General features: G+C 37.1%; 10 protein-coding genes across 10 annotated transcripts; 4 read left to right on the top strand and 6 right to left on the bottom strand.

Moving 5' to 3' along the window:
• Window positions 1-413: 413 nt before the first annotated feature.
• On the top strand, window positions 414-1,496 carry EV154DRAFT_466702 (pyrroline-5-carboxylate reductase). Its single transcript, XM_051597743.1, has 2 exons — window positions 414-1,050; window positions 1,126-1,496. Exons 1-2 carry the CDS (start codon window positions 456-458, stop codon window positions 1,386-1,388), a joined length of 858 nt encoding a protein of 285 aa, XP_051456198.1. The 5' UTR covers window positions 414-455; the 3' UTR covers window positions 1,389-1,496.
• Window positions 1,497-2,464: 968 nt separating this feature from the next.
• EV154DRAFT_513372 (uncharacterized protein) lies at window positions 2,465-4,436 on the bottom strand. The gene is made up of 4 exons (XM_051602022.1): window positions 3,772-4,436; window positions 3,548-3,703; window positions 2,743-3,450; window positions 2,465-2,679 (listed from the first exon to the last, which is right to left on the bottom strand). Exons 1-4 carry the CDS (start codon window positions 3,992-3,994, stop codon window positions 2,651-2,653), a joined length of 1,116 nt encoding a protein of 371 aa, XP_051456197.1. The 5' UTR covers window positions 3,995-4,436; the 3' UTR covers window positions 2,465-2,650.
• Window positions 4,437-4,447: 11 nt separating this feature from the next.
• EV154DRAFT_269637 (uncharacterized protein) lies at window positions 4,448-4,871 on the top strand. The gene has a single exon (XM_051594694.1). The coding sequence runs from the start codon at window positions 4,591-4,593 to the stop codon at window positions 4,810-4,812; it is 222 nt and encodes a 73-aa protein (XP_051456196.1). The 5' UTR covers window positions 4,448-4,590; the 3' UTR covers window positions 4,813-4,871.
• Window positions 4,863-6,749, bottom strand: EV154DRAFT_538703 (kinase-like domain-containing protein; the record flags this gene model as incomplete). The annotated part of the gene is made up of 4 exons (XM_051604299.1): window positions 4,863-4,930; window positions 5,021-5,761; window positions 5,876-6,562; window positions 6,626-6,749. 4 exons carry the CDS (start codon window positions 6,747-6,749, stop codon window positions 4,863-4,865), a joined length of 1,620 nt encoding a protein of 539 aa, XP_051456195.1.
• Window positions 6,750-7,450: 701 nt separating this feature from the next.
• Window positions 7,451-9,297, top strand: EV154DRAFT_445614 (uncharacterized protein). Its single transcript, XM_051597092.1, has 5 exons — window positions 7,451-7,517; window positions 7,570-8,058; window positions 8,165-8,311; window positions 8,453-8,866; window positions 8,943-9,297. The coding sequence occupies exons 1-5, from the start codon at window positions 7,515-7,517 to the stop codon at window positions 9,081-9,083; spliced, it is 1,194 nt and encodes a 397-aa protein (XP_051456194.1). The 5' UTR covers window positions 7,451-7,514; the 3' UTR covers window positions 9,084-9,297.
• EV154DRAFT_423171 (mannosyltransferase putative-domain-containing protein) lies at window positions 9,265-10,253 on the bottom strand (the record flags this gene model as incomplete). Its single annotated transcript, XM_051596123.1, has 3 exons — window positions 9,265-9,555; window positions 9,592-10,000; window positions 10,060-10,253. 3 exons carry the CDS (start codon window positions 10,251-10,253, stop codon window positions 9,265-9,267), a joined length of 894 nt encoding a protein of 297 aa, XP_051456193.1.
• Window positions 10,254-10,586: 333 nt separating this feature from the next.
• On the bottom strand, window positions 10,587-11,352 carry EV154DRAFT_513358 (uncharacterized protein). Its single transcript, XM_051602021.1, has 2 exons — window positions 11,045-11,352; window positions 10,587-10,973 (listed from the first exon to the last, which is right to left on the bottom strand). The coding sequence occupies exons 1-2, from the start codon at window positions 11,192-11,194 to the stop codon at window positions 10,860-10,862; spliced, it is 264 nt and encodes an 87-aa protein (XP_051456192.1). The 5' UTR covers window positions 11,195-11,352; the 3' UTR covers window positions 10,587-10,859.
• A 2,478-nt stretch (window positions 11,353-13,830) lies between these two features.
• On the bottom strand, window positions 13,831-15,523 carry EV154DRAFT_423186 (kinase-like domain-containing protein; the record flags this gene model as incomplete). Its single annotated transcript, XM_051596124.1, has 5 exons — window positions 13,831-13,966; window positions 14,022-14,073; window positions 14,150-14,642; window positions 14,747-14,868; window positions 15,145-15,523. The coding sequence occupies 5 exons, from the start codon at window positions 15,521-15,523 to the stop codon at window positions 13,831-13,833; spliced, it is 1,182 nt and encodes a 393-aa protein (XP_051456191.1).
• Window positions 15,524-16,856: 1,333 nt separating this feature from the next.
• On the top strand, window positions 16,857-18,120 carry EV154DRAFT_513350 (PLC-like phosphodiesterase). The gene is made up of 2 exons (XM_051602020.1): window positions 16,857-17,480; window positions 17,546-18,120. Exons 1-2 carry the CDS (start codon window positions 16,915-16,917, stop codon window positions 18,039-18,041), a joined length of 1,062 nt encoding a protein of 353 aa, XP_051456190.1. The 5' UTR covers window positions 16,857-16,914; the 3' UTR covers window positions 18,042-18,120.
• A 2,241-nt stretch (window positions 18,121-20,361) lies between these two features.
• Window positions 20,362-22,951, bottom strand: EV154DRAFT_538701 (uncharacterized protein; the record flags this gene model as incomplete). The annotated part of the gene is made up of 6 exons (XM_051604298.1): window positions 20,362-20,512; window positions 20,617-20,877; window positions 21,280-21,284; window positions 22,232-22,403; window positions 22,651-22,754; window positions 22,811-22,951. 6 exons carry the CDS (start codon window positions 22,949-22,951, stop codon window positions 20,362-20,364), a joined length of 834 nt encoding a protein of 277 aa, XP_051456189.1.
• Between the last annotated feature and the right edge of the window lie 3,279 nt (window positions 22,952-26,230).

Below are 26,230 nucleotides of genomic sequence, written 5' to 3'. Positions count from 1 at the left end.
GTGTTGTAATTTTTTAATAATAATAAAAAAAAAAAAATTGTTTGTAAAAAAAAAAAAAAAAAAAGAGAGAGAGCTTGCTAACAAGAAAAAATTTAACAAGTCCGAATAAGCAGTTATATTTAGTGCAACATGAGCTAAACAAGGAGTGTGGGCGTGTGTGGGGGGATTAGGACAAAGAACAATTACTGCTCCAATTTACAGTTTTGGGGGTGATAACACTTACCACACAAAAAACAATTTAAAACTCCACCCCTTATTTTCCCCCCCTTTTTTTGATAAACCCCCCCCCTCTCCCTCTCCCCCTTCTGTTCTGAAAAAGGAAATTTTAGTGATTGTAAGACTCATCGTGACTAGCCAATGGTTTTTTTTTTTTTTTTTACTAAAAAGAAAAAAAAATGTTTTTCGTTGGATACCAAACAACCTTTTTTTTTTTTCCCCTTTTATTAAAAAAAAAAATGATGACAAGCAGCAACGAAACACCTGTGATTGCATTTATCGGTGGAGGTAATATGGCTGAAGCCATTTTAGGCGGTCTTTACACACAAGTACCCCACCACACCTTACGATTTTCAGAACCTTATGCTGAACGTCTTCAATACATGACACAAAAATACCCAGGTGTCATGGCAACCGACAACAATGACTTGTGTGCCACAGGTGCCGATATCCTTATCCTAGCCGTCAAACCCCAAGTCCTCTCCACCGTCATTCAAAACTTAGCTCCTACATTACACCTTCATCCCAACATGCTCATTATCTCTATTGCTGCCGGTATTCAATCGGAAGCCATTTTACGCTGGTTGAACCCTGTTGGTTATCAAGCCCCCCTCGTACGTATCATGCCCAACACACCTGCCTTAATTGGTGAAGGTGCCGTCGGTCTCTTTGCCACAGCTTCTGTCACACAATCTCAAAGAGACTTGACAGAACGTCTTTTACGTACCGTCTCTAAACAATTATCCTGGGTAGAAACAGAGTCTTTGATTGATGCTGTGACTGGCATGAGTGGCAGTGGACCTGCCTATTTCTTTTTAGTAATGGAAGCCATGGGTAAGTCTTCAGATGTAAAATCATAGTGGTGAAATTTTTATTTTAAACTTTCTAATTTTTTCCATAAAAATTTAGAACAAGCTGGAATTGCCGCTGGTTTAACCGCTGAAGACTCAAAGGCATTAACATTGCAGACATGTTTGGGTGCTGCCCGTATGGCACAAGAATCCACTGATGATCTTGCTACTTTACGACGCAAGGTGACTTCTCCCAACGGTACTACAGAAGCAGCTGTCAAGTCCATGGAGAATGCTAATATTCGACAATTGATCCATGATGCCGTGTTTGCTGCCACTGACCGTAGCAAGGAATTAGCCGAAGAATTAGGTAGAGCTTAAAAAAAACAGGCCTTTTGTCGATCATTTTTTTTAAAAAAAAATCATAATCATAAATCATAATCATAATAATAAAAATAAAAATGAATCTCAGTGTTTGGGTTAAATAAATGGGTTCTCTATGTGCATGAAATATGCTCAATATGGCGTCTCCCAAGGGCCGTATTGCATCCGTAGTTGCTGTTATTTTTTGCTGGGGGTACGAGCAATGGCCATTGTGTCTTTTTTTGGTACATTTTCTGAGCCGACTCCTTCCCTTTAGACACGCATTGATATACAAACAATGAGGCACATGGGATGATGGCTTGTCTTTATATCAGTCTTTATTCAACACGAGAGTTTCTCCCAGAACAGATAGCCGTTCTACTGTCAGTTAAACACATGTAGTTTTTTTTTATTCATTGTTTGTAACAAGGATTGGTTTTTATTAGAACAAATTACCATCACTTGAAATACTGGTAGCCACCTTTTTGTAAAAGCAGTGATAAATTTTAGCTATTAAAAAAAAAGAAGCCGAGTGTTCCACTCCAAAAAAGAAGCATAGCTACGCTTAAAAAAAAAGTTAGTTCGCATTTGACATGCAGTGGGGATCCAAGCACAAAAAAAAAAAATCTAGAATATCCGTAAAAGGAAATTATAGAAAAGTTTAATTTGACCCCTTTACAACACGTTTCTATGTGTGTGGTGTATGTGTGTGTGTGTGGGAACTCTATTTTCTGACGTAAACATCTTGCACTGAAAAAAAAAAAGGCGTGTATCTTGGGTGGGAGCGGTATGAGACTAGATGGCTGATGATCGGGGAGACAAGTCTCTCTTTCTTTTTTTGGGAGGAAAAAGTAATTTAAGCCACTTTTTGTGTAAAGGGGAAAATCACTAGGCTTTTTGTTTGTTGGATTGTACCTTTTTTTTTATGTTTTAGAAAAACTCCGAGTTGACAGGTTATTTTGTTATATTTTATTTCTTGTCATACACTTTTTTTTTTTTTGGTTGTGTTCTAGGTTTTTTAAAATATTTTATGTTGTTTTATATGTATACAGTGTGAGTGAAAAGAGAGAGAGAGAGAAAGGGAGTGGTGCGTGTATTTTCTTTTTTAAAAAAAAAAGAAAGGTGTGAAAAAAAAGCAATGGGTGTGTGTTTATATAAAAAAAAAAATCGTGTAATGTTTTTACAGATAAAAAAGTGGCAAGGGAAGACGCAATAATAAAAAGTAATAATAAAAAAAAAACAAGGAATGATGGAGTGAAAGAGACAAAAACAAAGGCAAATCAAGTAGAACGAGGAGGAACCCAAGAACCTATTAAAAAAAAAAATGTTAAAACAAACAGACAAGCAAGACTTAATATATATAAAACTTTACCAGAGTCAGGAGAAGCTGTGGTGGCTGTGGATGTGGATGCAGAAGGCACAGGTGTCATGGTTTGAGGCTTAACAAAATTCTCTCCTCCCTCATGTTTAATATCAGGTAAATGAGGACTATTTCTTTGAGAAGGAGGTTGACTATGCTGCTGCTGTTGTTGTTGTGGCTGCTGTGGCTGTTGTTGTTGGTAATACACTTGAGTTTGAGGACTACCAGCGGGTGATTGTTGGTGCATCACATGTTCGTTATGCATCATGGGAGGACGAGACGTTTGAGGACTCTGTTGTTGTTGCTGCTGTTGTTGTTGCTGATGCATCATTGTATAATGTTGTTGAGGCATAGGAGAATGTTGCTGTTGGTAAGGATGTTGTTGGGGTTGATGCTGTTGTTGTTGTTGTTGTTGCTGTTGTTGTTGTTGTCCGTTGTTACCTCCTTGACCATTTTCGGGTGTACCGGGAACAAGTACAGGATAACCCATGGGAGGATAAACGGGGTTAACAACATAGGGTTGAGACATCATTTGCTCTTTATGATAGGTAGCGTATTGGTTGTAAGGGTCATAGGGTTGTCCATACTGATTCAAATTACTGGGATAGCCGAATGGAATAGTAGGACCACGCAAGGAAGGTGCGTATTGAGCTGGTTGGTTATTCTGTTCGTTATTTGTATTGTTGTTCATGTCTGTAATTGCCTTGCGAGGTTTCTCTTCTACGGAAAAAGTAAGAATATGTCATGTGAGTATACTATAATTTCACCTTCCCCAAAGCCCCCTTCCCCTTTATTCCAAAAGATAATGTGAATTTACCTCCAGTCTTTTGTCTTCTCTTATAAGGACCACGCTTAATACCTTTTTTACGTTCCTTTCTAACGGAGTTTACACATGTATCAGCAATACCGTATTTAATACATCGAGGACAAGGTCTTGCATCATCACATTTCTTACAGGCTTTTTGACAGTTGGCTTTTAAAATAAAAATAAATAAAAAGAGTAAATAAACGCACAAACAATTAACTTTAATGAAAACTTACTGCATGCATTCTTAACCTGTTTACGCTTAGGAGGTTGTTGTGTGACAGCTCCGGATTGATCTGTTGAGGTGATGATACCGGGATGTTGCATTGGAGGTAAACCATTAGGGTGACTTAACATGGGACCACCGTTGTTAAGAACATTGGAGTTGGGTGCACCAGGTGTTTGATAGGGTGTCTGGGTTGGGTAACCACCTTGTTGGTAATACGGCATGGATTGCATTATAAAAAATTAATTTGTTTTTTTTTTTTTTTTTTTTTTTTTTTGGTCCAGGTAGGAGTTACTAAATAAATACAAAGGGAGAAAATAAAAAAAAAGAGAGAGAGAGAGAGAGAAAAAAAAAAAAATAGAATTTAGTACAAGGGTTTCGAAAAATTTCGGATAACAAAAAAAAAATTTTTTTTTCTTTTCTTTTGGGTGTGTGCGTATGTCAAGTGTAAAAAAGAAAAATAATTTAATTGCTCCTCTCCAAAAAGGTTGTGTTGACATGTTAAAATATCGAAACACCAAATGTTTGTGTAAGGAATAGCGCCGCTGGAAACTGACTTTCTGTAGTCATTGTCCTTCCTTTCACACGCATGTATACATACACAACAGGCACCAAAAAAAATATGTATATACAAAGAAAAAAAAAAACTTACTGTTCTATAAAAATAAAAAAAAAATTGTAAAAGAAAAAGAAAAGACCGCAAAAAAATATTTTTTATTTTTTTTTACACAGATAAAAACTCCCCTTGCCTTTTGCCTTTAGAGACAAAAAAAAAAGCGGACCTCCAAATACTCGAGTAAAAAAATTTTCTCGTTAAGCAGACATTAAAATGATCCAAATTTGGTTTAAAACATGGTTACTGTTTTTTTTTCTTCTCTGTCTGACCTTGAATATTGACTTTTTTTTATTAATTTCTCATGTTACGCTTTTAATACAACTTGCCAATAACACAGACATTTTCAAGGGGTTTGGGGAAAGAGAAGGGGTTGGGGATGCCCGCTGCAAGAAAAAACAAAAAGACAAAAAAAAAAAGGAGGCGGAGATGGAATAATTAATTTATTTCTTTTTCATTGGTGTTGTTTTACAAGAGTTTTTTTTTTTTTAAACACGTTTCGTCATTTCCATTTTCTTCCGTAAAACTGTTATCCTGTGACGAATCGAGTCGATGACTAAACAAAAAGAACAAAAAGGATGAATAATCGAGATAAGAGATAAAGAAAGAAAAGTAGTAGTAGTAGTAGTAGTAGTAGTATACGTACACTTGGTAATGATGCGTCTGTCATCTTGTTCAATGGATATTTCGTCGTTAGGTCGGACTTGTAAGATGGCTTCCAACATCCATATCGCAGTTTGATAATCTTGTTCACATTCGGTGATGTTCTCCCCTACCAATTCATGCACCGCCGCTGCTCGACTCATCTCTAACGCTCGATCATACAATAACTTTTCTACACAAGAATCTAACGTCTGTCCATGTTCCTTGATAGATTCCGCTCGTTTTAAACACTCATTAAACTTTTCTCTCATCCACTGCACCGCTTCATTCAACGGTTGTATATCCTTTTCTAAATCATTCGCTTGCCAATACTGTTGCGCTATATTCAATCCTGATTCAAGAATAGACAACGATTTAAGGTAAAGTACAACGGCTTCTTCCGTCTTGTTTGTCTTGTATTTTTGATCGGCATACTCTGCTACAGCATGTGCCATACAGGCTAATCGTTCAATATGTTTCATGGTGCCTTGTGTGGTAGTAGAAGACATGAACCCATGCGGTGATCCCATAAGATGACCATGGTCTTTGGGTGGTGATGGTATACTAGTACCGAATAATCGGACAGAAGCTTTACTGAGTGCTTTGGCTAGTGCTGATCCTGCTGAGGATCCGGTACTTGTCCTTCTCTCTCGGGCAAAGGGGGGTGTAGAAGGGGATATGGGTATATTCACAGCAGAGGAAGGAGATTCCATTGGTATTGGGTTACGTGGGGAAGCATCCAGCGCTATGGCAAAAATGTCTGTTAGTTACGGCCTTAGTTACTACATCACAACAGAAACGGAGAAAGTATATATATAAAAAAAAAAAAAAAAAAAAAAAATCCTATTTATCGCTTTACCATCGGCAAATTGGTTGGTTTCAATAATACGTCTGTCAAGGACAATGTATTCTTGTAGGATATCTTCATCTTCCACTTTGGGTGATGTCCAAGGAGCATGTTCCTCACCCTTTGTAGACCATCTGGACTGAGCAAAAGGAGGAGGTTCATAACTGGAAGAAGAAGAAGGACGATTGGATAGTCTTCTTTTGACATTCGGTGTAGTGTGAGTGAGAACAGCAGAATGCTGAAAAAAGTCTTCAAATGACATGCGTTCAGCTGGATTCTTTTTTAACAATTGACACACGAGATCCTTCAGATCAGCGCCAATTTTAATATCTGGACGTTGTTCATCTGGAAAGTGAATCTTGTCATTATTTTCCTGTATTTTTTTGAGTAGTTCAATGTGATTTTGAGCACGAAAGGGAGGTCTACCGGTCATCATTTCGTAAAGGACAGCGCCAACACTCCAGAGATCTGCTTTGGCATCGTATTTCTTGTACGAGAGAATTTCGGGTCCCATGTACAGTGGTGAACCACATAAAGTATCTGCCAATGTCGTGTTGGGTAAGAAACGTGCAAAGCCAAAATCTGCTACTTTAAGTACGGGTAAGTCAGAGTTGTCTACTGGTTGAACAAGTAAAAGGTTTTGTGGTTTGATGTCTCGATGCACTAGATTTTGAGACCTCAGAAATTGTAGTGCATTGGCTTTTATGATTGGTTAGATTTAGGGAATTTTTTTTTTTTTTTTATTATTATTTATTATTTTACCTAATTGCTTGAGGAAATGACGAACGACTCTTTCAGGTAATCCACCTGCGGCACCTTTAGTTGCCTTGTTTGTTCTGATACTCTTAATATAATGTGATAGATCACCTAGAGAGCAAAACTCCATGACAAGAAAGATATTGGATTCGGTTTTCTAAAATGAAAGGTGATTAAAAAAAGGGGAAATAAAAAAAAAAAAAAAAAAAATAGAAACGGCGCGTAGTAGTAGCATGAATACCTGACATTCAATTAATCCCACAATATGATCATGTCTTATCGCTGTGAGAATTGAAATTTCAGACTCCAGATTCTCTAATAGCTTCTTGGTCAGTTTGGATCGTCGTACTGATTTCACAGCTACTATTTCATTTGTTGTCTATAAAGAGAGAGAGTCAGTGTTTTAGTTAATCCTCTCTCATTCTCTTCATTACTTTATGCTTGGCCTTATAGACCGTAGCAAAGGAACCTTGACCTATTTTTTCTTGAATGATATAATCTCCAACAAGTTCGACAGGAGAGTGTGACGAATGAGTCGACATGCTGCTTTTTTGTGGGAAAAGGGGAAATAAATAATATGAAAAAGAAGAGAAAAGAGAGAGAGAGAGAGAGAAAAGATAGATATATAAAAAAAGGGGGGGCAGAGGGGAAACAAAAGATTGTGGTCACTTGGGTTGAGAGTAGGAGAATATTGGGTCACGCTCTGTGACTGCTCTCAATAGAGTCCTTTGGCATCACTTTTTTTTTTTTTGCATACAGAAATGCAAAACGGGTGAAAGAATAAAAATGGGCCTTAAAATGTCATGTGGCCCCCTTATTTAAATAACCTTTTTTTTCTTTTTCTTTTTTTTTTTCCTTTTTTCTTTATTTATACCTTCTTTATATACAAGACACTATGGTAAGGGAAGCAAAGAGAGAAAGAGAGAGAAAGAGACTGACGATAAAGACAGCTTACGGCCCCTTATGTTCACTTCAATACAAGAAAGCCTCACGATGGGAGAGGTTCTCATGACAGCAATGTCATGACCATGATTGACTATACGAATTTGTATATAAAGAACCTGGACGCAGATGTGACTAGTATTGACTTAGTTCAGCGATTCAACATGTATGGCAAAATCATATCTGCGCGAGTCATGAAAGACCCCATCACTAGTAAATCAAAGGGTTATGGTTTCGTCAGTTTTACGCATATGGAAGAAGCAAGTAAGGCATTACAACAGATGAATGGTGCTCTTATCAAATCTAAATGTATTATCGTCACCTTTCATGAACACAAGAAACAAGTCAACAAACAACAACAACAACAACAACGAAACAGTCAGGATCTCTCTTCTTCGTCTCCACAACAACAACAACAACAGCAACAACACCATCATCATACGAGCTATCCCTCACCCCAGTCAGCCTCCTATGGATACATGCCCGAACCCCCCAAGGTATTCTCTTTTTCTTTTTTCTTTTTTTTTAACCCCTTATATTATTATTATCACTCCGGCCAACCAAACACCTTCTTTTTATATATATATATATAATTATTTCTAGTCGGCCGTGCTACCGCCCCACAATCCATGGAATGATACTTGTATTTGGATGCACAATAATAAATCCCCTGTGGTAGTTCCACATCATGCGTACCCTTCTATGCATCATGTACCTATTGCAACAACAACAACAACAAATACTAATTTAGTGTCACCACCTTCTTATTATCAACAGCAACAGCACCAGCAGCATCACCAGCAGCCCATACAGCAGCAGCAACAGCACCAGCAGCATCACCAGCAGCCCATACAGCACCAGCAGCAGCACCATCACCAGCAGCAGCAGCAGCCCATACAGCAGCAACAGGTGAGTGTCAATAGCCAGATCCAATACCAAAAGTTGCGTGATGCAGTGTATTCGCAACTGTCGGAATATCAACAAAAGGACTTGAACGATTTGGTTGATTTGATCCAATCATTAAAGAAACGAGATTTATCTCTTTGTTTATTTAATCCTGTCTTTTTGAAACAAAAGATCGAGGAAGCCTATGAAGCACTCTATCTGTTTGGGAACCCTCCCGCTGGAGGAGTGAGACAACCTACCTCGATGACGACCACACCTTCACTTGTCCATTTGAACCTAAATGGAGAAGATACGCAAAGTACACATTCAGGTGCTGCTGCCATTCTTTCTTCGCTGGAAGGTATGACCATGAATAAGAAGAAACGAGTCTTTGGTGACATTTTCTTTCCGTATGTCAGGGTAAAAAAATAAGACACATTTTTTTTTGTGTGTAAATTCTGATTTTTTTTTTTTTTTTTTAATCTGTATAAATTAGGCAACGGGTGTTAAACATGCTCCCAAAGTCACTATTCGTTTATTAGATACTGTGCCTTTGGACGAACTTGCATTCAATATGTACGACAAGAAAGAATTAACCAGAAAAGCTCAATACGCTTATTCTGAACTCTATTGTTAAATTACTTTGCCTGACTAACCCCCCCTTGATTTTTTTATGATCCATTTTTTATTATTACTATTCTTATGCAAACACACACACACACACACACACACACCCTTTTCTATCCCCCTTTCCTCCCCCTCCCCTTTTTTTTTTATCATCCAATCCCTTATCAGACTATATATATATATTTTTTTTTTCATGATTCAATATAAGTATTATATCCACCTATTCCACCTGATTCAAAATAAGCTTTTTGAAAATGAGGCAAGAGTTGATCAAAATCATCCAAGTCCTTTTGCAGAGGAAAATCCATGCAACCCAACGTGTTATTCATAGCCATATAAAATTGAGGTAAAATCACAGACGATCGATCCCCACGATGACGTTTAATCCAATGCCACGGACGTTGATTAAACACATGGCGAGGCATTTGTTTCATTAGATTCGCATGGATAAATAAAGGTGTGTCATCTTCTCCATCCATGTACTGCACCATGCTGTGACCACAAAAGCGGTCATCCACGAGTAACCCCGCCATAGACAAAAAAGTCTGGATGCGATGAAAGGGAGCATCTAAGGCTCTCCATGCGTATTGAAAGGTATCCTTATCACCATTCAGTAACTTAAAATAGAGTTCGTGGTAATATTGCATGTACCAAGCCAATTGTAATGGTATCCAATGACGTTCCTTGTCAATTAAAATTTGTCCGGATTCTTGTTCCCACACATTTTCCGATGAAATCTCGAGTAAGCGGAAAATCTTGTTTTCACTGGCTGTCTTCCAAAAGTCTGGCCAAAAGATCGCTCCCTTGTGCTTGTACTCGGGTGTGGCGAATAAAAAGCTTGGATCACGAGTGGGAATATTATCAGAGTCCAGAAATAGGACATGTTGAAACCGAGAGTTGATAATAGCCGCTGCTTTCACTTGGAACCTAATCTTCATGTATGAGAAGGAAAGGTATAGGATAAAGAAGATTCACTAAATACTTACTGTTTACCGAGGTTGCGACGACGACTGATGCTTTTTATAAGACCCAGATCGGACAAGTCACGCAAACGGACATCCCTAAAAGAACTTATTTCCTCTTGGAAGGTAGCAGCGGTATCAGCCTCATGTTCCATGTGCCATATTTCGATGGGTAGAGTACAAAGATAGGTGAGTTGTAAAAGACGGATGGTTCCCATGGTTCTTTTAAGGGTATCATCGTTGCCAGCAACAAATACAATACCATAGGGATCCTGCCATGCGGGTAATGGTTTCCTTCTTTCTTTTTCGACAAAATCCTTCCAACCTGCAGTGTAGCGAGTGATGGAAAGGTCTGATAGTTGTGTCCAGTAATTGATGTTGGTATCGCGATGATGATGATCGACGTTTCTTTCAATGGCATTTCTTTTGCTTGTCTCTCCTGTCTGTCGATAGAAATAGATAGATGTCAAGAGAAAGCATGCAATCACCATGTATTTCACTAGAATGTGTTTCCGTTTCATTTTTTTATTAATTTATAATAATATTAATGGAAGGGAAAGAAAAGAGTTTAAGAAAAGAAAAAAAGATCGTCCATAATATTACACAAAGAGAGGGGGTGGAGTTTCTATGTCCATTGTGGCTTACTATGTTCTTTCTCATTGGACCTTTTTTGACGTTAGACATTGTAAAACGCCATCTCTATGCTGAGATGGAAAGAGAGAGAGGGGGAGAGGAGGTTCCCAGACACTTGTGTCACACACTTTTTTAGTTCAAAAAAAAACGTTTATTTACATGTTTGGGTAGCTTTTTTTTTTTTTCTTTAATTATTGCTCTTCCTTTAAATAAGCAGGTGGTTCATCAATCTTTTTCCAGATTTCCTCCATCTTTTTTCTCTTTTGTTGTGCAACACCTTTATTGGCAGCACGCATCACAAGAAACTATCAAAAAAAAAAAAAAAAAACTGTCAATTTCACGTCATCTTTTTTTATTATTATTTTCTTTTTGCTACCTCTTCCTTGAGACACTTGTCCACAGCTGTCTTGGCTGCATTACACGTTCCAATGAACTTGTTAAATGTACCAGCACGATGACAATCGTCCAACGCTTGAATAACGTCGTCACAACCTTCTTGTTTATGAGCTTCTAAAGGAGGATGCATAGTCTAATTATCTTGTCGAAATGGGAAAAAATATAAAAAAAAAAAAAGATCCCAGGGTTGAATTTTCTTTTTTACCCTGGGTGGGAGTGGGTTGGTGGGTTGGTGGCAGTGATTCTAACCCCCGCCTATGGGGGGAGAGAGTCTTTTTTTTTTTTTTTTTTTGCATATAGTATATTTATTTTGTCGAATGATTTTATTCTGTCAGGACCAGGGCATAAAGAAAGTCACCTTTGTAAAGGTGCAAAGTAGGTATTTATCGCACTGCCAGAGGCATTATCCTTCATGTGTAATATTTCATTCAAATTGAACAAAAAAAAAAAAAAAAAAAAATACCCAATCAAATTACTAGCTAAAGAAAATAAAAAACTATTGGTAACCATGTTCCTTTATCCTATAGCTATCTAATAATGGCACAAGCATTTGTATTATACAGACTTGGGAAAATCATAAAATCCTATTACTACTACTATTGAATATTTCGGTTCCCGCTAATCAATTGATTTTTGATGCTGCAGGGAGGAAAGGAGAAAAGTGCTCGTAATTACTGCTGTTGCTACCGGTTCAATTTATAATGAGCAAAAGGGAGAGAGAATCTAGAATATAAAGAGAGAGAGACAGTATACGGATCAATGACGTTTTTTTAATCAGAAATAAAGAGTGTGATAAATAAAATGTACAAGTATGCATTAAAGCGCCGCTGCCACCTCTTTTTCCCCCTTGTTTCTATGACTTTACAAGTAGGGTATCTCTCTAAAAAGCTGTCTGTCAAAGTCCCTTTTTTTTTTTTGAAAAAAAGAGAAAAAAACTGCACTAGGACAAAGTCTGTGAGTGATAGACAATGCGTATTTAAAGAATAGTCAGTCATAAAAGGGAGATCTCAGGAGCCCTTTTTTATTTTCTTTTTTTTACAGTTCACGGTGTAAAGAGGTAAAAAAAAAGACAAGTTGTATCTTTGTAAGATAAACAGAAACAATGCAGGGAGTGAATTAAAAAAGAACACACCATACAATGCATAATAGGCTCTCTCTCTCTCTATTAGAAACCCATATCTGGAATAATTAGGGCAAAGCTGAATCCAAGATACAAAAAAAAAAAAAACGCTTCCCTCCTCTCCTCTTCTACTATTAGGGCATCTGTAAATCCTAAATGATGAAACAGGGCAGTAACGGGATGAATGTGATTGTGGATGATTGTGTTTGGGTGTGGGGGTGACGGCTGATTTCTACTTGCAGACACTTATGCCGATGGGGAAACTACCCTTTATTTTTTATTCTATTTTCTCACACACTATATATATACAACAGATGGACCATCCCTCCGTCATCAAGAATGCTCCATTAGCACCCGTTGTATCAGGAGGAGGAAGAGGAGGAGTAGCTTTTACACATGGGGTACGACAAGTACATCCTGCGTTTCAAAAGACAACGAATAGATATACCCAACAACGGCCGGAAGTAACCATGCCATCTTTTAACGCTTCTGCCATGAGTCCCATGTTTTATGGCTATGCTGACACACCTTTTAGCAAATTATAATATAATTTTTTTATTTTTATAAATAAATAAAAACAAAAAACCTATTTCTTTTTCCACCAAGAACTACTTGTTTTAGATTTCAGGGTGGTGGAAGGTGTATCTTCAATGATATCACTCAACTCGTGCGGTTTAGTGGAAAGAATTCTCGAAAACGAGAATTTCTCTCGTAATTGTGTCGATACAGAAGACATGGGTTTTGGTCCACTAAGGATGGTTTGGGGTCGTCCGTCACTGGCTCTTCGTCTCGTATTAAAGTTCTAAAATATCAAAAATAACGTTCAGTTTCATTTTTTTTTTTTTTAGGGAAAAAATAAAAAAAATATATATATACACGCGCTTACGTTAATTACTTTGCATTTTTTATGACAAATATAACCACAAAAATCTATTATAAGTAAAAGTCAATGTCTTAATTGACCTTTTTTTTTTTTGAGTGTCGTGTTTTAAATGATTACCTTTGCATACAAGAGCATCGTGCTTGATTGTATGATTACATACTTTGCACTGACCAGCCCCTAAATAATATAAAAGAAGAGTTGTCAGATTTTCTCTTTTTTTTTGTGCGTATCGCAGGATGCAATCACCTTTAGGAAAGGAGCATTCTATTAAATTATGTACATGAGGTGATGATTGATCTCTTTCTTGTTGTTGCTGTTGCTTTTGCTGTTGCTGATACTGATTGGAAACGATAGGCATGGATTGTCGAGTGATTAAGCTCTTTTTCCCGTCCATTTTCCTTGGTATCAATTTACTTGATGAAAAGCCGTTGGGTGTAGGTAAAGTGATAGGAGTATAAAAAGGAGTTAATGGGGATGGTGACATGGGGTGTTCCAATAAGGTGATCTTGTCGTCTTTTTTCGTGGCTTTTTTCAAATAACTGTTAAGGATCGTGCTATTACTGCGGATCGGTCCAACCGTCAGTGGTTGCTCCTGTTGTTGTCGCACCCAGGGATGATGGAGTAAATGTTGTGCCGTAGGTCGTTCCACTGGATTCTTTTTGAAGCATAGTTTTAAAAAGTTGAGCAGATCCTATACACACACACACACAAAAGTATTTAATTCTCTCTCTTTATATGTAAATATATACATCATTGAACTCGTCTACTTTACGTCTGAAATATCCTCTGGTAACGGTGGACACTCGTCTTCCACAATCTTGAACATGGCAGTCATGGTAATTAAATCTGCATAAGGTGGCTTCCCTGTGCATAATTCAATCACTGTACAGCCCAACGACCTAGAAATTCCGGTTTAGTGCAAAGAAAGATACATGGTGAGATGGAAAAACATACCATATATCAGATTGAACTGATGCCCCTTTTAGCTCAATCACTTCAGGTGACACTGTCAAAAAAGAATAAAGAGTCAGTAATTAAGAAATGATGGTGGTGGTGGGGGCATGATAATTTAGATACAGTACTCCAATAAGGCGTGCCAGAAACAATGTTATCTTCATGATTTTTCAATTTTAAATTAAGCGAGACGCCGAAATCTGATAATTTGACATGACCGGCTTTGGTGGTCAAGATATTGGCTGCCTTGAGATCGCAGTGTACGACATCCTGCCCGTGTAAATAGGCTAACCCTTGCAGGATATGATGACAATAGCTAGCCACCAAATGTTCTGGTAAGGCATTCCCAAACGATTTTAAAGTATTTAAAAGTGAGCCGTTTTCAACATATTCCAACACGATATTCATGTGTTCATCGGTCTGGATAAATCCTTCGTATTTCACAATGTTGGTGTGTCCCAAAGAGCTCAATAAAGCTGCCTCTTGCATCATGTCTTCGATATCGCTTTTACGAGAATCCACAAGGCTAATTTGTTTAATCGCCACTGTCTTTCCCGACATGAGATCAAGGGCTCGATACACTGTGCCGAAATGTCCCTTACCAATAACATTGCCTAATTTCTATTTTAACAGAATAGAGTATGAGTTAGTGCGTTGGGGGAGCGCGCGCGGAATTAAAACATTTTTTTTTTTTTTAACTAGTTTCTAATTTCAAAAAGGCTTACATAGCGTGCAAGGAGAGTGCTTTTTTCATCATAGTGTTCCAAGATATTACTCGTATCAGTGGGAGAAAATAACATGGGAGATTTCAAATCCTGTGGTGATTTGGATTCGGATGCTTTGGCTTCTAGTGTGGATCCAATGGATTTACAACGTACATGCTTTGGTTTGATGGTGATTGTGGTTTGGATGGCTTCGGGTGGTATACGTTGCAGAGAAGCATCTGTTCTTCTTCTGCTGCGAGATTGTTTGCGAGGTGGTGCCGAGGGGGCGGGTGGAGAGGAAGGTAGTGGATGCTCCTTTTGAACCTTGATGGTCAACGGTAAATGATCGCTGGGAGAGGATTCATGGATGACAGGCCAAGGATGAGATGGTTTAAACAGGGATTCTTCATGAGGTCTACGCATACTGGAGACCTTTTTCAAGAGAGGGGTGGATTGATTGTGTTGTAATTGATGATTGGACCAAGTCTGGTATTTGACATAATGAGGATCGTTCTTTTTGGAAAAGAGTAGAGATAATTTGCTATTGACATTATTACCGGAATTGGATACGGTTGAGGATGGCTGTATTTTTAATGAAGGTGGAGGAGTGTTTGTATGGCTTGAAACAGGAGCAAAAAGAGCTTCAAATAAATCTTGTACTTTCTTATTATGATTACTATTATTAGATTTTGCTCTGGTTGTACCATATCCACTGTCACCCGAAGAAGACGGCGTATTACTCTTTTTGGTATCAAAGATGTCTTCGTTTAAGGATTCTGTGGGCGATGAAGGTCGCATGTCGTCATTAATATTGTCGTCGTCGTCGTCGTCGTCGTTAAATTGGGAGATGGAATAGGGCCCATACCCAGGTATACAGTTGGGTCTTTGAATATCAAACGGTGCTTCCCATTTGCTCTCCTTCCTTTCCTCCTTCTCTTTTAACCCCTGTTTGTCCTGGAGTCGTTTATTCACTTCACTCATCGATCTCTGTAGTGGGATAATATCGGTAGTCAATCCAAAATTGTAGGATTGGGATCTTTTAGGTGTGATCGGAGTTGATTTGCCAGCAAATCTTTTGAAAGAGTAACTGTGAGCTAAAATTAATAGGGTCGAAACAACCTTCAAAAAAGAAAAGAGGAAAGGGAAGAAATAAAGAAAAATGAGATCAGTATTTATATACACAAGAAAGAAGAAGAAAAACAAAACAAAAAAAAGGAGAGTCGAGGAAAAATAATAATAAGAAAAAAAAAAAAAAAGGGTTAAAATGCACAGGTAACAAACAAAATAGCTTACTCTATCCATATCGTCTCCATTTAATAAATCATTGACACTAAACAAGTCGGACGATTGTAGACCAAACTGATTTTTTTTTTTTTTTTTTTTTTTTTTTTAAAAAAGAAAAATTCTGCATTAATCACAAAAAAAAAAAAAAAAAACTATTTTGTTCTTACTTTTCTCGATTCTTTCAAGAATAGTTTGATTCTGTCTTCCTAAAAATACTTAAATGAGTGAGATTTGATCTTGTATATATGCTCCCTGTAATACCCCTACTGCGTAGGAACGTTTATTTAAATATCTTACCGGGAGCTCATGGTATATCATTTCTTGATTTTGAATCTGTTGTATAATTCTATTTTAAAAAAAGAATAAAAAAAAAAAATTTAATTATGATGCTTTGTCCATAATCAAATCCTGATCCACTCCCCCTCCTCTCACACACTCCTCCTCCTCAAACTCACCGACAAAGATACAATCCGTCTTTTAAACTGGTATATAGATCGTCAGTTCCAAACGAAGTTTCCAACATGCTTTCGAGCCAACTTTGTGCCAACTCATGTTGTTTCGAAACTGTCGAGTCGTAAACATGGTCCTTTATCAGTTGTGGTTTATAAATTATAGGCGATGAACTCATGAGGAATGGTTAACAAAAAGTTGAGAAAAAAGCAAAAAAAAAGGGGGGAGGCACTTATTGGCAATTAACAACACCTTTTTTGTGTCGTGATGAGTTGAGCGTGCGCTGACCTCATACATATTGAAACGCCGCTATGGTTGCCAAGTAACACCCAATGGTTTTTTTGTGTTCCGCCTGAAAATAAAAAATAGATTCTCGGTGTCTTCCATTTATAAACTTAATTTTTTAAAAAAAGATTCCCTTTTTCCTCTTCTTTCCCTAATATAAAAAAATAAAAATGTATATTTCTAGTCTGTTCGCAGTTGCTATTCTATCAAGTGCAGTACAGGCACAACAACTCTGTAACGGCTATGCAGAATATTGTAATAAACCTTACAACAGTTTAACCTATTTGTTGACCCACAACAGTTACGGATATGTTGCCAACCCAGCATCAAATCAGTTATGCCCAACCAATACCCAACTGGATGATGGTGTGCGAGGATTAAAGCTGTCTGCCATCAAGCCTAGTAATGCCAGTGCCACTATCACTGCTGAAAGTATCTCTCTGTGTCATACATCATGTAATATATTAAATGCCGGTGCAGCCGTGGACACATTAACCACTATTACAAACTGGGTTAAAAATAACCCTAATGAAGTGATTACGATCATGTGGAATAATTTGGGCAGTTTTGAACCCTCTGCTTTTGCCGCTGCTTACAACGCTAGTGGTATCTTGGACTATACCTTTGTGCAAACCGATAACAATTATACCTGGCCTACTTTGGGAGAGATGATTTCAAGTGGTAAAAGAGTCGTGAATTTCCTGGATGAAGGTGCCGACCCTAATACCTATCCCTGGTAAGCTTCGTTATCCATAGTAACAACAAAAACAAAAATTTTGACTAAATATCTTCGTTGTTAAGGCTGATGCGTGAATGGGATTTTGTTTTTGAAACACCCTATGATAACCATAACGAAACACAATTTAGTTGTGTGATTGATCGACCATCTGAGCCCAACAGTCCTACTGAATACATGTATGTGATGAATCACTTTTTATATGGTACTCTGACTTTGGGATCCACCGTGATTGAAATCCCTCAAAAGGGCACAGCCAATGTTACCAACGGCGAGACCTCACTGTTGAAGCAAGCAACAAATTGTAAACAAACATTTGGACGTCAACCTAACTTTTTAGAGATTGATTTTTACAACAAAGGTACAGCATTGGCGATTGCTGCACAGTTGAACAATGTCACTTATACTGCCCCTAATGAACTCCAATGTGACGTCTATGTAACAAATACAGCTAACAGTCAAGGAAGTAGCAGCGCATCTTCTGCTGAAACAACCGCTATTCTTTACAAATCTACTCTCTTATTATCTCTGGTCGCAACTACCTTTTTTGCGTTCCTGTAAACATTTCTTTTTTTGTGTGTCTGTATTTCTATAAATAAAATAAATAAATAACATTTGAATTATATATTTCTATATAAAACGCCAAGCACACCCACACCCAAAACCCAAAGTTAATTTTTGTGTTTAAAAAAATTTAAAAATAGCTTCTTGTGTCAGGAAGCACCCAATTTGGTTACCGTTTACAAAAAAAAAAAATAGTTTTGTTTTAGGTTTTAATAACTGTGGCTTTTTGTTATTTCAAATATATATACAAAGTGTACTACTGTCTCTAATCACGGGCATCAAGTCATACGAGTTATTCGCAAAATAAATAAATATTGACATTGTTCAGTCCATCTAAGCCTGTATTAATGAATGATCTTTTTTTTTATTATTATTATTGTCTGTGTGATGTCATGTAGAAAGTTAAAAAGTAAGATGCATTGACTTTTTATACTCTATTTTTTTATATATAGACCGGATGTAAACCACGTTTTTTAGAAAAAAAAAATGTAGCATGCAAGCAGAAGCACCCCATATATGAGTTTCAATAGTTAGAAATTGATTAATATATATGTCATGTTTCTAAATTACTTCTTATTTTATGCATCTTGGAGTAACATTGAAGTTGGTGGGGGGGGGGACAAGAGATAAAGAAGATACTCTTACTGCAACAAGTAAATAAAAAAGTATCTCATTGGGACACTAAAGCTTTTGCCCAGTCTGATCCTGTCTTTGCTTACCCTTTGTCTGAAAAAAAAAAGCCGTTTATGGGCCATCACGATTTCCCCTCTCTTTCCCCCCTGAATGTTTCAAAACAAAAAACAAAAAAAAAAGATGCCGATCTTCTCCACACTCAGTACAATGTTTATTTTATGGCTGCGATAAAATGTAAGTGCATATAAATTCATCAATTTTTTTAAATCGACTTGATTAAATCATTCCGAATGATACTAGAGATTCCTTTTTTTTTTTTTAGAATTTACACAGAGAGAGAGAGAGTTTGGGATAAAGCGTAAGGGCCGTTAAATATGTTCTGGGCAGCTAAATATTTACAGGGTGAAAAAAATAGTTAATATATGGCGGCTAAATTAATTACCGAAATGAATTCAGATGTTAAGCAGTGGAAGTCGTACTTTAGTACTTGCATCAATACTCCTGTACATCATACAATCATATTGGATCAGCTTTGGATATCATCAGGATTTGTTTTGTAGTTGACTTAGATACCTCCCTCTCCTCCTCCCCCAGGTGTTATAGACTCAAATCTCTTAACCTAAATAACATAATACCGTCCCAGCCTTTCTTTGCACAGTTAGATAAAGCCTCTAACCAAACGAGTTTTATGACATCATTATTTGAATTAAATAATTGATTGATCAGATAGACGATCAAGTAAAAAGCAGCTGCTTCTCTCAATCATTGATTTGTTGAAATCTGAAAGATACGAAATGTTTCTTCTTACACTACTTACAAATAACTGTCTTGATGAAACAGCCATTACTACAAGTGATTAAGATCGAGATCGTTGCAAAATCCGGTTTGGTGCAGTTTCTGACGCAATGCTTGAATCGGGAAAGAAGTAAACTACAAAGTGCATTACTAAGAGTATTCTGGCATACTAAGATAATACAAGTACAGACTTAAAGTATTGGTAGCACTGAATTTGTCAAGACCATTGTTCAGCTTTTAAATTTGTCAAGACTTTAGTAAAGAATAGATTAAGAACATTCAAGTTTCCAACTTTATAAAGTTTCAGTTCTGGAATAGACGTAGACATTTCCATGTTTTTTTAATCACCAGCCGCACTGTAAATAATAAACCTGTCTTCCAATCAAAAAGACCCGTATTGTTTATTTTTAGCAAGTTACTGTATCAGAAAAGAAAATATGCACGTGTTGTGTCAGTGATTGCCAGAATTGTAACTGACAACATCAAATCCAATCATTGTTTCTTGTCAGCCCCCATGATTGATATCCACAGGTTTATTAAGATACTTTTTTTTTATCAGCCTTATTTATTTTAACTTATTTTAGCAGATTCTTGGCATTATTTTTAATTTTAGGTCTTCCCGGTATAATATTTCTTATGGTTAAAATACTAGTTATGATCTTTTAATAAACCTAAATCTTTTATAGAAAGCTATCTGTGAATGGCAGATGATTATCCTAAATATCTTGTTCTGAAAAATTAAGTAAGCAGTCTCCCTTTTCACGAAGAAGTACAATACTTCCCGCCTCCCTTTTAGATATGAAAATACTTGATTTTTATTATTAACACAGAATGCACTGCTATTATAATTTATTGGGTAGTCATAATCTGATAAAATGAACCTGCGGCCCTAATGGTCGTGACCCACATTATCATCACAAACTACTTCTGAAATCCGATTTTTAACATTATTATTACCATCACCATTACCAGATTCGATATCCAAATGGTTCTGTTTTCTTCCTTTAAGTAGACTGTCCATTTTGCTTGGATTGTTTTTGCTATAATCCTTGTGGTATTTCTTGATATCAAGAAGCAAATCCTATTTTTTTTAATAAGAATAAAATAAGTTTCAGGATTATAATAATAATAATAAAACGCTTACGTCAACAATTTTAATGCTTCGATGATCTTCTGAATACCATTTTCTTGAATCTGGGCGTGGGCTCGCGGATAATCAAATGAATAGACATCCTGCGACATATATACCCCTTTATCGATCAGGGAAAGGGCTTTTACATGACACGTTAATCCCATGATTTGAATGTTTGGCACCTTGACATCTTTGATTCTTGATTTTGGTATATAAGGCATTGATCTTAACAGACTGTTGAGGTGGCATTTGGTGCCGAAGATAAGCCTGAGTCTATCAAATAATACATTTATTCTTAATAGGGTTGAGACCAAGGCTGCCAACTGTACCGCTCAATCACTTGATTTTAAATTGGATTTGAGGATTACAATTAACATTGAGCAAGAACAGCATGAGGTTGCGACTGCAGAATTAGCCAAATCTAAATCAACTACAGAATCGAAGCTGTATAATGATAAGGTCAAGCTGGCTCTCGTAACAAAATGTCTTTACAAAGGGATATTGGGCTCTTTAATCGTAATTGATTGCACGGTTAATCAAGAGCATTCTGGCTGGTGTATTTTATGCCTGGTTCAAGGAGCTGCCAGGCAAGGAAGAAAAACACTCTTTCTTACAAAAAGATGGGGTTTCTTGCCATATTGGGGTTCACATATGGTCTTCCGCTTCTTCTTTAACCTTGTCTAGGAAAAGACTAGCCACATTCCTAAAGACTAGCCACATCCTAAAGACTAGCCACATTTCTAAAGACTAGTCACATTTCTAAAAACTAGCCAAATTGCCAAAGGTAAGACAACATAATTAAGTTTCTTGATTGAGTGCTAAATTGTACCTATTGGTAGCCGCCAATAATTCGATCATAATCGCCGGGATTTAAGGCGCCCTGGGTTCTCATTTGTTGTAGTTGAGACAGACCATTGAGCGCTGGCCTGGTACAATTAGCAGCCTTTGTTTCATCCCTGTTAAGAATAAATGTATTAGATTGTTTTATTATCGTAATTCTTTAAAGAGCTTACCATTGTAAAAACAAATCTTGTTTTCCGCCAAAAAAGCATTCAAACAAATGCGACCAATACTTTATGCTCAGGGACTGTTCTGAGCATAATTCCATGAATGCTTGTGTCAGCATAAATGATCGGAACAAGTGTTGCTCGATTCTAAAAGACACATTAGTAAATAGTAAAGATGAGAATTTAAAGGTTTTTTGTGTCACTCACATGTGTCTGTACACATTTAGAACATTTCTTTTGATGTCGTTTCTGGGTTTGTACTTTACCAGATGGTCATTGTAGTAGATCTCCATTTTTCAACTACAATAGCGATGGATAAATCTAGATTTAATATGTACAGGTACAATTTAGCACTCAATCAAGAAATTTAATTATGTTGTCTTACCTTTGGCGATTTGGCTAGTCTTTTTCTAAACAAGGTTAAGGAAGAAGCGGAAGACCATATGTAAACCCCAATATGGCAAGAAACCCCATCTTTTTGTAAGGAAGAGTGTTTTTCTTCCTTGCCTGGCAGCTCCTTGAACCAGGCATAAAATACACCAGCCAGAATGCTCTTGATTAACCGTGCAATCAATTACGATTAAAGAGCCCAATATCCCTTTGTAAAGACATTTTGTTACGAGAGCCAGCTTGACCTTATCATTATACAGCTTCGATTCTGTAGTTGATTTTGATTTGGCTAGTTCTGCAGTTGCAACCTCATGCTGTTCTTGCTCAATGTTAACTGTAATCCTCAAATCCAATTTGAAATCAAGTGATTGGGCGGTACAGTTGGCAGCCTTAGTTTCACCCCTGTTGAGAATAAATGTATTAGATTATTTTATTATCGTGATTCTTTAAATAGCTTACCATTGAAGAAACAAATTAGAGTTCCCACCAAAAAAGCATTCAAACAAATACGACCAAAACTTGATGTTAAGAGACTGCTCAGAACATGAATCAACAAATTGTTGTGTCAGCATGAAAGATCTGAACAAGTGCTGCTCGATACTAAAAGAAGCATAAGTAAATAGTAAAAATGGGAATTTATGGCGCTTACATATGTTTGTACACATTATAGACATTTCGCTCCATATCATTTCTTGGCTCATACTTGATTAAAAATCTCCGATAATAGCCTTTCATTTTTCTTTGGTTTTTCATCTACAACAGCAATGGATAAGTATAGCTAATAAAAATTTAAACAGATACAATAATACCTTGGATAATGGTTTAGTGATCTCAACAATGTTGTGATCACTGTTACCTTCCCCCCCAAAATCATCCAAATACCGGATTAAGACAGCCTTGGCACGGTCCCCAATCAGACTAATCTGGCTTGAAGTGCTTAGATCTGTCATGTCGAGTATGCTATTCTTACAGAGGCTAATAAACAACAATGGTAAATATACAGAAAAGGCTATGCACAACGATAAATCTAACATACTATAAAATATATGCTGATTTTTTGTCACTTCCGCTTCTTCTTAACCTCCTTTGTAAAGACCCACTTCGTTGTGGGAAAATTTTCTTTCCTGAAATCTTCCCTCAACGTTTTCTAATTGTTCTGGCGCCTCTATTGAATCCTGTTACGGAGAAACGGGACTCATTGGACCAAACAACGCTGTCCCGCAGCTCCTGCGCCCAATCAACACGAGTTCGGGCCCAAAGAAGTCTTCTATCTTTGTGTTTTCGTGTTGAACGTGTCTTATGGGCAGAAAAATAAGACCCCGAATTTTATATCCTTCAAAGAAGATATTACTCTTGTTCTACACATGTTTATGTCAGCTCTATTCAACTCTATTTTTAGATCATTATAACCCGTTGACTTACTTCTTATATCACCTTCAAAGGCTCTCTTTTATTTTGACTTTCAGGTAACCCAAGAGCCTTGTTAGACGGAGGACTACCGTTTGTCTCAACTGTTTTCAGAATATTGTAAACAGTGGACGCGTATAGCGATACGGACTTTGAAATGTTGCTTTGACTTACTCCATACTTGTGAAGCCAGCAAACACGCCAAAGCTTACTTTCAAAGGTTAAAACTGACACCTTAGGGCGTGTGTTAGTTTAATGTATAATTGTAATAGTACTTTTTATTTTGCAATGAGGAAGAGAGAAGGCGTTTTTTAAAAAAAGAATGCGCATGAGAAATCGGCAAAAGTTGGCGTTTCTCAATATCACATGTGTGTGACTGTTGTAGATCAATTCATCAGTTGATTATCGTACTCTTTCTCCGTAAAATATCATTTCAATCTATCAAAAGACAAAAGGAATGCGTAAGGGTTTATCAAGTCGAAATGTGATAAAATAAAGTAAAGATGAGTATGTGCTTGTAACTGTGTTTTTATTGAAATAAAAAACGTACATTTTGGTATCAAATTTTAGAGAAAAAGAGGTCTATTGCCAACGGATGTGATTGCATTTTGATAATAATACCTTTTATTTTTGATCTCTATAATTCCCACAGAGGTTGAGTAATGGTCTGGTTTTCTCGGTCCTTGTTAAATGAAGCCATCGATTTACAAATGAATCTTGGGCCAATTGAAGCTTACAAAAATGGGCCCGTATGACATGTCTGGGGGGACAGGACTTAATTAAATTTTTTTTTTGGCGAAGCCAAAAAAAAAAAAAAAATGCGTTTATTTAGACAAAAGTAATTATATAAATCTATCAAGAATATCCAATGCATGTGTTTCTAGGGTTTTAGAACTTTTATTAAATGGAACATTTCTCAGGGTTTTGTTTCATTTTTTAAGAAGAGGGAGATCTACATTTATTTCTGTTATTGCGACCAGGACATGTCTCAGTATCTCCGCAAATCTGGCATGTCCGGATACGTTTGCGCTTGAAAGGATTGCTTGCAGTTTGATAAGGGACGTTGTAAGCCACCTGCAAAGGAATACGTTCCTGTTGTATGCGGGAAATATAAATTGGGCTTAAAACGTTACTTTGAATTTGTTGATTTTTTACAGGAATTCTGTTGAACGGTACAGTTGTATTGTTGGAACGTCCTGGTAGATTAATTGCTGGAGGTACAGATTGCGGAATCATGGTTTCTGAAATTACAGATCTGACTTTTTGAATAATTGTGCTATGCTTTGCTTTGGCTTTAGCAACAATTTTGTTCTCTTGACAAATGTTATAATATAGCTTTAAATGTTCTGGCGTCTTGTAAAATATAGCCACACCGTCAGCAGATGAGTTCCAACGAGAGGCGAATTGGCTCCAATTTGGCTCTGCTGATGATTGACAGTTATCGACCAGAATGTCTTCAAAGAGTGCTTTTTCTTCAGAAGTATGAACAGGAAGGATTGCATACTTGGTATGTTGCTTGCATGCGATATATTCAAATCTACTGTTGTTTGCACGCTTTGTAGACGGCAGCAGTAATAATGCTACGTCTGACAAGCATGTGTCACCAGTATTTATCAGATCGCTTGTACCCGGAGCCAAAGTATTGATCTTTTCAACACACAAGGTTTCCATCAGATCATTTGAAATAGGGCAAATGCCGAACACTTCGTCAGAACCACAAAAATCCAAGGCGTTTGGCATACATGCAGTTTGTTGCGTAGCTGAGAGATGTAAACTCGCCCGGAGTTTTTCGATTACTTGATTAAGCCAAGGGTCATAATGACCCTTATGTTCGTAGCCAAGTCTGTTAAGCGTACCGGCCTATTAAAAAATTAGTTACTGTTTTTTAGTAATGTTTTGATACAATAATTACATCAGTGTTATGTCTAAGCCTGTATTCTGTTAAAGCGCAGTCAGTCAATTCTGGTCCAGCTCCAAAAGATCCAAACTTTCTTATAATGTTCTGATGAACACCGCCTTCCAAAGAATTGGTACCACGAACACATCTATACAAGGTTAGCCCATCTCGATCCTTACCACGAACATGGTACAATGACAAATCCGGAGGATCGGACACATGCCCATCTTTCACAGCCACAAGGACATTGACTGCACTCTTCCAGGCAACCTTATCAAAGAGAGGTAATCCAGATTTTACGCATTTCAAGGAACCAAATGACAAGAATAAATTGTACAGGCCTGTATACAGAATGTGGGGAGGAGGTATAGTTCGCTTCACCCTTTTCCAAATCCAAGCAGAATTTTTTGCCATTTTTTCTTCGTAACTTGTCCCTTTGTTTGACAAAACAGCAGAGACGTTTTCTTGGTCATCAGCATCTAGTATAAACAAACAGTTTCTGAAATTTTTTACGAATTCCAGTTTTAAAGAATGCTTTGACCCGATTTTGATGGAATCCATTAGATGGAAGACATCTTTAACAACCCTAGTATAAAGCCTTGTTTCAGTCGATTCAGTGATTGAGGCAGTGAGACGATTCTTGAACTGGCCATATCCATACTCAAAGTTCGCCTTATCAATATCTTCGATATCATCTCCGAACAAAGTCCGAGCAAAGTCTAAGGCAGAGACTCTTACATTATTTTCTTCATGTTCGGCTTCGTGCCCATCACCAGTAATATCCATGTCACCATTATTTGAAACGTTTGATGGAGTAGTTGTCTTAACAATTTCTAGTTCAACATGTCTTTTGTTATCGTTGCGCAAAAGTGACTTGTGAACAGAAACCGTTTTTGGGAGGTCATTTTTAATTGATTCCAGTATA

The sequence above is a fragment of the Mucor mucedo genome, assembly GCF_025094135.1.
Source record: "Mucor mucedo strain NRRL 3635 chromosome Unknown EV154scaffold_64, whole genome shotgun sequence".
NCBI classification, from domain to species: domain Eukaryota; kingdom Fungi; phylum Mucoromycota; class Mucoromycetes; order Mucorales; family Mucoraceae; genus Mucor; species Mucor mucedo.
Note: the sequence above shows the minus strand (reverse complement) of the source record. Positions and strands in the feature narration are given on the sequence as shown.

What these genes read in the sequence shown, in the direction of transcription:
- EV154DRAFT_445614 (XM_051597092.1), top strand. An exon ending in CAACAACAAATACTAATTTA is followed by an intron (nt 8,312 to 8,452) that starts GTGTCACCACCT and finishes CAGCAGCAGCAG; the next exon opens with CCCATACAGCAGCAACAGGT. An exon ending in TTTTCTTTCCGTATGTCAGG is followed by an intron (nt 8,867 to 8,942) that starts GTAAAAAAATAA and finishes TGTATAAATTAG; the next exon opens with GCAACGGGTGTTAAACATGC.
- EV154DRAFT_269637 (XM_051594694.1), top strand. Translation starts at nt 4,591, where the DNA reads ATGATCCAAATTTGGTTTAAAACATGGTTACTGTTTTTTTTTCTTCTC.
- EV154DRAFT_466702 (XM_051597743.1), top strand. Translation starts at nt 456, where the DNA reads ATGATGACAAGCAGCAACGAAACACCTGTGATTGCATTTATCGGTGGA. An exon ending in TTTAGTAATGGAAGCCATGG is followed by an intron (nt 1,051 to 1,125) that starts GTAAGTCTTCAG and finishes ATAAAAATTTAG; the next exon opens with AACAAGCTGGAATTGCCGCT.
- EV154DRAFT_513358 (XM_051602021.1), bottom strand. Translation starts at nt 11,194, where the DNA reads ATGCATCCTCCTTTAGAAGCTCATAAACAAGAAGGTTGTGACGACGTT. An exon ending in ACAAGTGTCTCAAGGAAGAG is followed by an intron (nt 10,974 to 11,044) that starts GTAGCAAAAAGA and finishes TTTTTTTGATAG; the next exon opens with TTTCTTGTGATGCGTGCTGC.
- EV154DRAFT_513372 (XM_051602022.1), bottom strand. Translation starts at nt 3,994, where the DNA reads ATGCAATCCATGCCGTATTACCAACAAGGTGGTTACCCAACCCAGACA. An exon ending in ACAGGTTAAGAATGCATGCA is followed by an intron (nt 3,704 to 3,771) that starts GTAAGTTTTCAT and finishes TTATTTTAAAAG; the next exon opens with CCAACTGTCAAAAAGCCTGT. An exon ending in GAGAAGACAAAAGACTGGAG is followed by an intron (nt 3,451 to 3,547) that starts GTAAATTCACAT and finishes CTTTTTCCGTAG; the next exon opens with AAGAGAAACCTCGCAAGGCA.
- EV154DRAFT_513350 (XM_051602020.1), top strand. Translation starts at nt 16,915, where the DNA reads ATGTATATTTCTAGTCTGTTCGCAGTTGCTATTCTATCAAGTGCAGTA. An exon ending in GACCCTAATACCTATCCCTG is followed by an intron (nt 17,481 to 17,545) that starts GTAAGCTTCGTT and finishes TTCGTTGTTAAG; the next exon opens with GCTGATGCGTGAATGGGATT.